The sequence below is a fragment of the Sinocyclocheilus grahami genome, unplaced genomic scaffold (assembly GCF_001515645.1).
Source record: "Sinocyclocheilus grahami isolate Dianchi unplaced genomic scaffold, SAMN03320097.WGS_v1.1 scaffold875.1, whole genome shotgun sequence".
NCBI classification, from domain to species: domain Eukaryota; kingdom Metazoa; phylum Chordata; class Actinopteri; order Cypriniformes; family Cyprinidae; genus Sinocyclocheilus; species Sinocyclocheilus grahami.
In genome coordinates this window covers 624,575-634,536 of record NW_015506054.1, presented here as the reverse complement: position 1 = coordinate 634,536, position 9,962 = coordinate 624,575, and the positions used below count along the sequence as shown (strand labels likewise).

At 35.3% G+C, this 9,962-nt stretch overlaps 1 protein-coding gene across 1 annotated transcript in view; it reads right to left on the bottom strand.

Annotated features, from left to right (window-relative positions):
* The window catches only part of rcl1 (RNA terminal phosphate cyclase-like 1), a 20,410-nt gene that overhangs the window by 4,811 nt on the left and 5,637 nt on the right, over positions 1-9,962 (bottom strand). The window contains exons 6-7 of the mRNA XM_016248315.1: positions 9,058-9,183; positions 8,541-8,779 (exon numbers count right to left, since the gene is read on the bottom strand). Of these exons, the coding sequence (XP_016103801.1) occupies positions 8,541-8,779; positions 9,058-9,183 (365 nt within the window). The remainder of the gene's footprint in view (positions 1-8,540; positions 8,780-9,057; positions 9,184-9,962) is intronic.

The following is a 9,962-nucleotide window of genomic DNA, read 5'->3' as shown; positions in this document are numbered from 1 at the left end:
ATCTGAACATGCTGTCATTCTGCAGCTTTAAATGGACAGACGGCAGTAATCAGCGGGAGAATGTGGGATATTTAGGGAAATGTCCCTCAAACATTTGCATCTCATTCTGATGAAGCGGCTGAATCACTAAATTAAATTCAAGACCTTACGCACAAATGCTAAATACATAATTATAGTTTGATCTGGATCTATGACAACCTTAATTATTAATATGGTAATATCCACAGTCCTCCATGATACCGAATGATTAACATTTTCATATTCATTATGGCATTAATGTGATTCTACAAGGTACTTCAAAGAATAAAACCTTTGTGTGAAGTGTTTAGTACCATTACTAACAAACCCAAAGAGCAAAACACTTGCATTTAGAAAGAACAACTATTTCAATCAAGTCAATCGTCATTCATCACATCCAGAAGGGACATCCATGTCCGGATAAATGGCTTGATCTTACGCTAATGTTCATTTGTTTCTGCACCACAAACAAAACTGCACAAATAATGACTGTTTTCAAACAGGTTTCAAACTCTCCACTCGTCTGCTATTGGACTGTGATCACAGCATTGGCTGCTCGGTCCTGTCAGCCCATTCAAGAAAATAATACATAAATAAAATAAAATAAAACTGACTAAAAAGTATTCATAAAAATATAGATGTATAAAATATTAAAATAGCTAAATAATTTTTTTTTATTAGTTTGGCCTATTGAAATAAATGATATATATATATATAAAATAAATTTAAAATAACAATATAAAAACAAAAGTCCTAATAAATAGCTATTCCGTTATGCATTTCATGTGGAAAATCAGCTGTTTAAAAAAAGACTGCTAGTTTTCATAAAAATATATATATTTTATAAAATAAATGTAAAAAAAAAATTAGTTTGGCCTGTAAAAAAAAAAAGTTCTAGTACTAATAAGTCCTAATAAATTGCTACTCCGTTATGCATTTCATGTGGAAAATCAAAGAAATAAGCTAAACAAATCTAGCAGAAACATTTGTGACATAATAAATCAGGCTTTTTAGTTCATTAATATGATGATAAAATAATAACCATGGCACTTTTATACACAGTCCTCTAAGATAATAAATTATTAGCATATTCATTTACATTATGGCATTAATATGATTCTACAACAACATAGCAGACAAAAAAAACTATATCTTTGTCTTTCATTTCATAGCACGAAACAAAGATCTGACCCATCGGCATTCAGGAACAGACTCAGAACATGAACCTGGACACGCAATTAACTAAAAAACAAAGCCGTACGTCCTCATTTAAAGAGACAGTGGCGCGTTTAGGAACATTACACTTGCATTTAGAACGAAAAACTACAAAACTTTAAACAAGTCAATCCTCACCAAGAAATGACACTCCAGTAAGACCCAGAAGAGACACTCAGGTCCTGACGAGCAGCTTGATTTGATGGTCTAACGCTCATTCTTTTTGTATGGATGTGAAACGCTCTGAAACTTTCCCACAACGCCTGCTGGAAAAGTCCCAAACATTTCTCTCCGCGGGCGTTAATGAAGGTGAGACTCAGAGACGAGACCTCAACGCTCTCCACGTGATATCGCTGTCATATTCTCCATCTGACAAATCATCAAATGTGATTATGCGGCCGCACACTGAACGTCTTTGTCAAACCTGCATGTTTTCAAGACATGAGATCTCCAGAAACAACCGTCTGTGCTCAGAATCAGGCCACGAAGAGCGTGTTTCAGCAGAAAAATTCAGATTTATTTAACGACTCATCAGCAGCAGAGCAAGAAGAAAGCAAGTAATAATAGATATAAAAATTAACAAAAGACGTTTAGGATTATTGCAAGACAAAAATCCTCAAATACACTGAACTGATTGATTTAATTTTGTTTGTTTACTTATTTTTTTTAAATGTAGCAGTTAAACATATCAAAGTAAAAACATTCCCTAAGAATTAGGGTTGGGTACCGAAACCCGGTACCAATATGGCAGCGGTACCCATGTAACCGGTATGTACTAGAACCCAATCCAAACGCAGATTTCGGTGCCACGCCTGAGTGATCGATTGAAATTTTTGTCCTCTAGTTCTCCGAAACGGACGTAAGAAGCATCATCACCGGCACCGCACGTGAAAAATAATTTCCCGACTGAGAAAATGCACGTGAACGCAAGTCGGAAAGCTCTAATAATACAAATCCAACACATCTTTGTAGTAACGAGAGTCCATGTTGTTTTCACATTCCGACTTAAAAGCACAACGCGGGAAATGAGAGCATCGAGGAGCGCGTGAATGCAGTAATTACACTTGCTCTGATGCCTTCCGTTAACTAAGCTAAACATGCTTCAATTAAAATGCCTAAAGCTAAACCTCCCTTGTATTCACATTTCTAAACCCGTTGTCCAACAAAAGAGAACATTATAACCTCTTTACTCCACAACACCAGTCAAATGCTTTCTTTTGTGATCTGATGAGGCTTCTTGTCACAGAATGAGGCAGAAGATATGATACAATACATCGATTAGCAATGGATAATTATAAATATACTTATTTATTATGAAAATACCAGATGGCTTGAATAACACAGATAAACTCTATTGTCGCAGTCGAGTGTTTATTGTCTTTGTTTTATCATTCAAAACGTATATATGTTCTGTTTACTCAGTTACAGATATAATAGCATGCCTTTGTCCAGATAAAGGATTTCCTGGAGGGTCCTGAGTTCTCTACTTCTGTGACTGGATGTGTGGATTTTCTGTGCGAGGGCGTCCAGTATGAATCAAACAGACATCATGTGTTTATAGTGCTAATGGCCAATTCATCATTTTTGGGGGGAATTTTTATTTATTAATTTTTTTAATAAGTATCGGTTCAGGCACCGGAACTGTTTTAGAAGTATCGATTTGGCACCGGTATCGAAAAAAACCCAAACGATACCCAACCCTACTAAGAAAAAAGAAATTATACTTTGCTTTAAAAAAAAAAAATTAAGCATAATTTAGGGTCATTACGATTTAATACATTGTGACATTATTTGCATAACAATTAAATTAATTTTACCTCAAAATGTAAAAAAAAAAAATTTACATTTTATTGAGGGTTATTATAGTTAACTAGAATTAAAACTGAAATTAAAATTAAATTTTTGTTACTTGAAATAAAATAAGCAAATAAAATATATTTTTATTATTTCAGCTAGTTGCCAAGGCAACATTTCTCATTTTAATTGTTTAAATTGATGTAATAAAATATCTAAAACTAAACACAAATTTATAAAAACCATTAAAAAAAAACACCAATTTGTTTTTTTTTACAAAATCACAAACTTAAAAATTTAAAAACTTAAAAATAACATATTTCAAAATATTAATCAAAACTATCAAAGTATCACAATGAACATTTAATATTGATAATGTGTTTTAATAATAAATATCATACTGTCTGGTCTAAATGTTTTAGCTCATAAATTAAAGGCTAAATACTATCATGATATTAAAAAACGAAATATTTAATATATAAATAATATTAAATGACAAAATACAATGAGACAAATGTGTCTAATTTTCATGAAAATAATGTGAATTGACTGTGTTTTTCCATGCAAAAAATAATTGTGATTTTGCAGTGAAATATGACGCTCGCAGCGGTCGATACTCTCATACGCACTGACACAAACAAGGACACGAGCGTGTCAGTGACCGTACAACTCTGCCAAAACATGCTCAATACAAACAAGCGCATGCGTCACTCAGAAAACTGCTGAAAATAGCCCGACTCATTCTCAACAACACAAAAACAACATCTCTGAGTGCTGGCTGATCAATGATCGACTGCTGGAAGCAGCAGCATCTAACGATAGAAGAGCTCATGCATCAGTGAAACAGAGAATTATACCAAGTGAAGAAAAAATGTGCAAAATTATGCTATTGTGTTATTAACATGTTTGGATATCAAGAACAGGTTTCATTTTGGACAAAAACACCGTAGTAGTAAAACACTCCCATATTTCCTGCACCGCAATATGACAACATGTTCAAAACAACCATGTCTTCTTGTAACAAAAAGCCTTTTAAAGCTGAAGCATGATTGCGAAAATAATGACTGTTTTCAAACAGGTTTCAAACACTGCACCTGTCTGCCATTGGTTGAACAACAAGTAGCCCCGCCCCCAACATTAAAGCATTGACTGAGGCGTCCTGTCAGCCCATTCTGCTAGTATTCATATATATATATATACACAAAATAAAATAAATGAATAAATTATATAATAAATATAAAAACAAAAAAAGATGCTTTTATTAATACCTACAAGGATTAATAACTTGCCACTCATTTACGTATTTCATGTGCAAAAATCTAAGAAAAACAAATAAATACAATAAAATGAATAAAAAATCAAATTAAAGTAGTACTAATAACTTGCTACTTAGTTATGCATTTCATGTGCAAAAATCTAAGAAAAACAAATAAATACAATAAAATGAATAAAAAATCAAATTAAAGTAGTACTAATAACTTGCTACTTAGTTATGCATTTCATGCGCAAAATCAAAGAAATAAAAAAAAAAAAATTATAATAATATAAAAATACTTGCTTGTATTAACTAAATGTTCTAATAACGAGCTACTTAGTTATGCATTTCATGTGCAAAATCAAATAAAAAATTATATAATAAAATAGTAATAGAAAAATATACAAAATAAAATAGTAATATATATAAAAAGTACTTACTTGCATTAATAATTAAAAATACTGATTATTTGCTACTTAAGCATTTCATGTTCAAAACCAAAGAAATAAGCAAAACAAACCTAGCAGTGACATAATAAACAAGGGTTTCTTAATTAATATAATATATTCAAATAATTTTTCCTTAATAGCAAAATATTGAATGTTTTAAAAATGTATTCACAGAAGTGCATTAAAAACAAAACATGCAGACAGTAATTAAACATCTTTTTTCATTTAAAAACAAGCAAGAAAAAAAAAATCTACTTTTTTGAATTCGTAAAAAGAGAGCATAAACTCACATGTTTTCCAGTTTAGTCAACCGCAGCACAATCAGAACTAGTCTGCATTCAGGAGCTGTTTACTACAGAGACTGACCACCAGCTACTGATTAACCTCAACACACACACACACACACACACACACACACACACACACACACACACACACAAACACACACACTGGCTGTTGTGTGCGATCAGTCAGCGTCTTCAAATATTAACAGCCCTAAAAAGACGCCCCATAACGCCCCTGCTGCCAAACATTCAGTAAGAAAAACAGAATCAGCCCATTTTAACTCAACTCGCATGCCTCACCACGAGAGAGCCTCGCGGCGTTTGTCTTCCCCGTGTGCGCACTATGAAGGGAGCATATGCTGAGTGTTTATCTGGAGTCAGTACAGTGAGTTACAGACTCATAGTGGATTACGGTTAGACGGCTGTAATCCCCTTTAGCAGAGCGGATCTATTCGCTGCGGCCCACCGGCTCTATCAGCCCGTTCTCAATCACAAACACACCTTCTCCTCCAAAAACCTTCTCTCAAAATGAGATGTGATAGTAGAGCTGGGCGATACAGCTAAAAAATGTATCAACGATATAATGTTTCATATCGTTCGGTATCGATAATTATTAAAACATTTTTATAACCTTTTTTATAACAAAGAGCAATAGAATTTTTTTTTTTTTATTTAACCACTGTATTTTTTAATTAACCCAATTCATTGAGACAAACAACAAATATTTTTTGTTTTAACAGTCAAACTAATGTTTTATATGCCGATTAAATAGGCCTTAAGGAAACTTTTGACTTGTCTCCCGAGACCACTCACTCTGATTGTATTTAAAAACATATGAGACGCAGTGAAAAGGAATAAACCTCCACAAATTTGCGACATGTTTTCTAAAAGTTGAAACTGTTTTAACTTTGCATGGCTTTCTATACATCTCTTCTGTGAGACGTGAGTGCAGCAGTCATATTTGTCCATCTAGAAAATGCGCTGAATATGCGTTCTGTGTGAATGGCTTGGTTTTGGTTTTAACCTAATCAAGATCTTCTCCGCATTGAGCTTCTATATTTCTCTAATATTTTGAATGAATAACGCAGCAGCGGCGCGTCTCGTGGGCTAGACTAACAAAACATTAAAATGCAAAAACGTCACTTACATCATCATCACCGCATCTCGTGCTCCACTGATGACGCTCCCTGACCCACTCCTAACAGTCGATTGTACTGTTTTTGCATTCAAATGCAAATGTTTATTTTAAATTCGACTAATATTCATTCTTTACTCACAATCTCCTCACCACAGGCAGACACAGCACTCATGTTTGTGTTTGCTGTCTGTGTAACTCAGAGCACGTGCCTATATCATGCACTATATCGAACATTTTTTATATCGTTATCGAAGATGTACCGTTGATAAATATCGATACCGTTTTATCACCCAGGCCTATGTGATAGACAAGCATCTATTTCCCAGCATGCCTCTGCACCAGGATAGTGTAAACAAGCCAAATGATGCTTCGATTAAGACTCTTTCCTAGGGCTGAAACGATTCCTCGAATACCTCGAGTAACTCAAGGCTTCGTTTAGTCCATTTACTGTAACTACACACGGAACACCGTGTTTCCCCACAGAATATTATTACTGACGCACAACCTGATAAACGCTGGACCAGACCATAGACTGTATAAAAACAGGGACCAGACTTAAAAAAAAGCACTGGGCATATTTAAGACCGTAAATCAATATGGCGGCTAGTTATAATGTCACTACGTTATCTATGTTTTGTGAAAGACTAAACGCCATTGTGCATAAAAATACCACAGAAAGAAAGTTAGTCAATATCACACGAAGAGTGCCAGTCTTCAGCTCTAAAATTAGCATGATTACAAATGTGACTTTATTCAACAGTTCAATAAACAAGAAGGTAATATTATGAGACTTACGTTTTTGACACTGTGAAACAGTGCCTGTTTTTGCTTTATTTGGGCAGCAAAAAAATTCCAAACACAGCCAGAGCGCTGTTTTGTGTCTCTGTGCAACATGACGGCGTTTCGTTCCTGAATGAATCAACCATTTAAATGATTCGGTTCAGTCGCAATGACTCACTTCTTAACAGTGATTTGCTGCCACCTGCTGGCGGTTTTAATTTCACATTTAAAGTATCTTTTCGTTTTTATAATAATTTTAAATATCAGTATTCAATGTTTTATGTTTAAAAAACAAAATATTATTTATGCATTTGTAACTGCATGTTAAATGCATTTATGTCCCTCTGTGTCAGAAATTCATCCCATGCAGCTTCTGCGTTTCCTCTGCATTGCAAAGATGAATTTCGATACTGATATCATTTGTTTGGTAACACCCCAACACTTTTAGAAGAAAGGCTTTATAAAGGTAAAAATGCCCATAAATTGTCAAATTCAATTTAAACTTATTGGAACAGATTAATTTCTATCACTGCTGTGAACGGACCAGTACACAGAATATAAAGGATATCAAAAACAAGTTTTACACACACACACACACGGATAGGGACATTTAAGAGGGTTTATTCTCCAAATAACTCTAATTTCATGTTGCAGAAAAACGTGTTTAAAAATTGTGTATGGTCTCTTGTTCTTGTTCCAAGTTACCTTCCTCTCCACTGATTTTTGCCTCTCACAAAAGCCACAAAGCCTTCCAAGAAGACAGTAAAGGCTCATGTCATGCTTGAGCTTTAGTTAGGCTGAAACTTGAAAGTTATATGGTTTATTAAATCTTTACGGCACAGAGTCTAAAAGAAAGACTGAAGTAGCCTAATCTGTAGGATTTGATGACTTGAAGTGAAAAACACATCACAACAAAACTGCCGTAATCAACAACCTGTCTACAATCATAATAATAATATGAATTGCTATTATTATTCAAAATATGTATTACTTAAATTATAGATATTTAATCAAAGAAATATATTTCAATTGCGTTAACACTAATGCACTCTAACATAAAATTGGCATATTATTGGTCTGAGAATACTGAAATTTCAATCAATATGTAATTAAAAGAAAATTAATACAATTCACATACCTGCATAATAAGACCAGAAAAGCATAATAAAAGTGGTCTGAAGCCATAAACAAACCAAATCTAAGACAGCCCTAACCATACAACATGAAACGTTTACTTCAGTGTTTGACAGATGAAAAAATCCTGAAGAAAGTTCATTGTTTATGTGCATTATTCTGTCAGACTGTCAAAGAATGAACAGGGGTAAGGGATAGAAAATATAATTAACCTGACAGAAAATCAAAGGAGGCCTATGCAATGTCTTCACTAATAAAGTCAAACAAACTAGGGGCCGACCGATTATCGGCACCGATATTAAGCTTTATAATTGTTATCGTATCGGTCATTTTCAAAACCGATTTGCCGATAAAATAATTTAAAAGCATTTAAAGAAAGTTTTTGCCAGAGCCCTTGTTATTCTTAATTTTGACATGAATTTTAATTTTTACACCAGACATATACAGTATAACAGCTCAAAATATCGGTTTACTTGATCTATAATAATCAGTATCGGCCCTGAAAAACACATATCGGTCGACCCCTGATACAAACGTGTGTTTGGTGATGCTTACCCTATAGACCTCCTCCAGCAGTAGTTTAGCGCAGTTTCTGCCAAAGTCCTCCGGCAGCACCGGATCTCCCTGACCCTGCGGCGTGGACATGACCTCAGCGCCAAGAAACGTGCCGTTCACCGTCTCAGCAACCAGCGTCAGGCCGAACCCTGCAGACCTGCACACAACACACAGTGCATTAGTCATTTCACCGTGACCACGTACTCACTGGTTACTAGATTGGGTTGCTGCTATGGTGTTCTGGGTGGTTACTAGGGCGTTGCTAGGGTGGTTATCAGGGCATTGCTAGGGTGGTTACTAGGGCATTGCTAGGCCATTGAAGTTTCTTCACCACTAAACCCCCTTTACGCCAAGGTTCAATAAAAATCCCTTAATTATTGGCAAACAGCTCAGCATTAAGCCATCAGCTCAGACTGACTGACAGCAGCGACTCACTTCCCAGAGCTGGCTCCCTTCATGTGGTCGGTGTAGATGTAAATATCCGGGATGAATTTGTTCAGGATGCTCCTGGCCGAGTCCACGATCCTGTTGGCCATCTGAAGAGAAACTCGCACCGAGAACCTGACGCACGCCGGTCAAGGATCAACACTAAACACCAGTGCTGTGACACGTCAACAAAAAACACTCGAAGGCTAGATGACACTGCTTTAATTTAACTGGTTAATATTTAACTTTAAAAAAACTTTTTGTTCAACAAAAATCTGGGGCCGTATTCATAAAACATCTTAAGGAAAATAATAGCTCCTAACTTGCCCATTTAGGAGAAACTCTTAAAAAAATAATAGGTGTGTCAGTCCTAATTTTAGGACTCCTACATTTTTTTTTGCTAATCGCAAAGTGTGGACGCGATATTACTCTGTTCCAGAGCATATGCATGACTGCCAGCCTTGAGTTGCAGTCGTACTTGCCCTGGGCAAGAGTGAGCGCACCTCCGTTCTCCCCAATCAGCACTGCTCTAGCCAACAGCGTAAACACTCACCGGGACGGGAGAGAGACCGAGTGGGATTATGGCATCTACTGGGTCAGATCGATAGTTAGGCAAACAGGCGCGAGTGGAATGTACAAAACATGGTGACATTCATTTTTAAGTAAATATAATGTGCGATATATTGCATCACCAAAAATTATTGAGGTCATGTATATATATTGCGCGATAAGTTTATATATTGATTATTGCGACAGGCCTACTTATCGGTTCTGTTTTCAGTACTGGAGATTAAAAGATACATTCTTAGATGTTTTTGTTAGTACGTGAACGTTATCTTTCACATTTTATCTCCCAAACAGATTAATTTGAAATAAGTTTATAATGCATGTTGGCTATTCCCAATTCAGAAGAG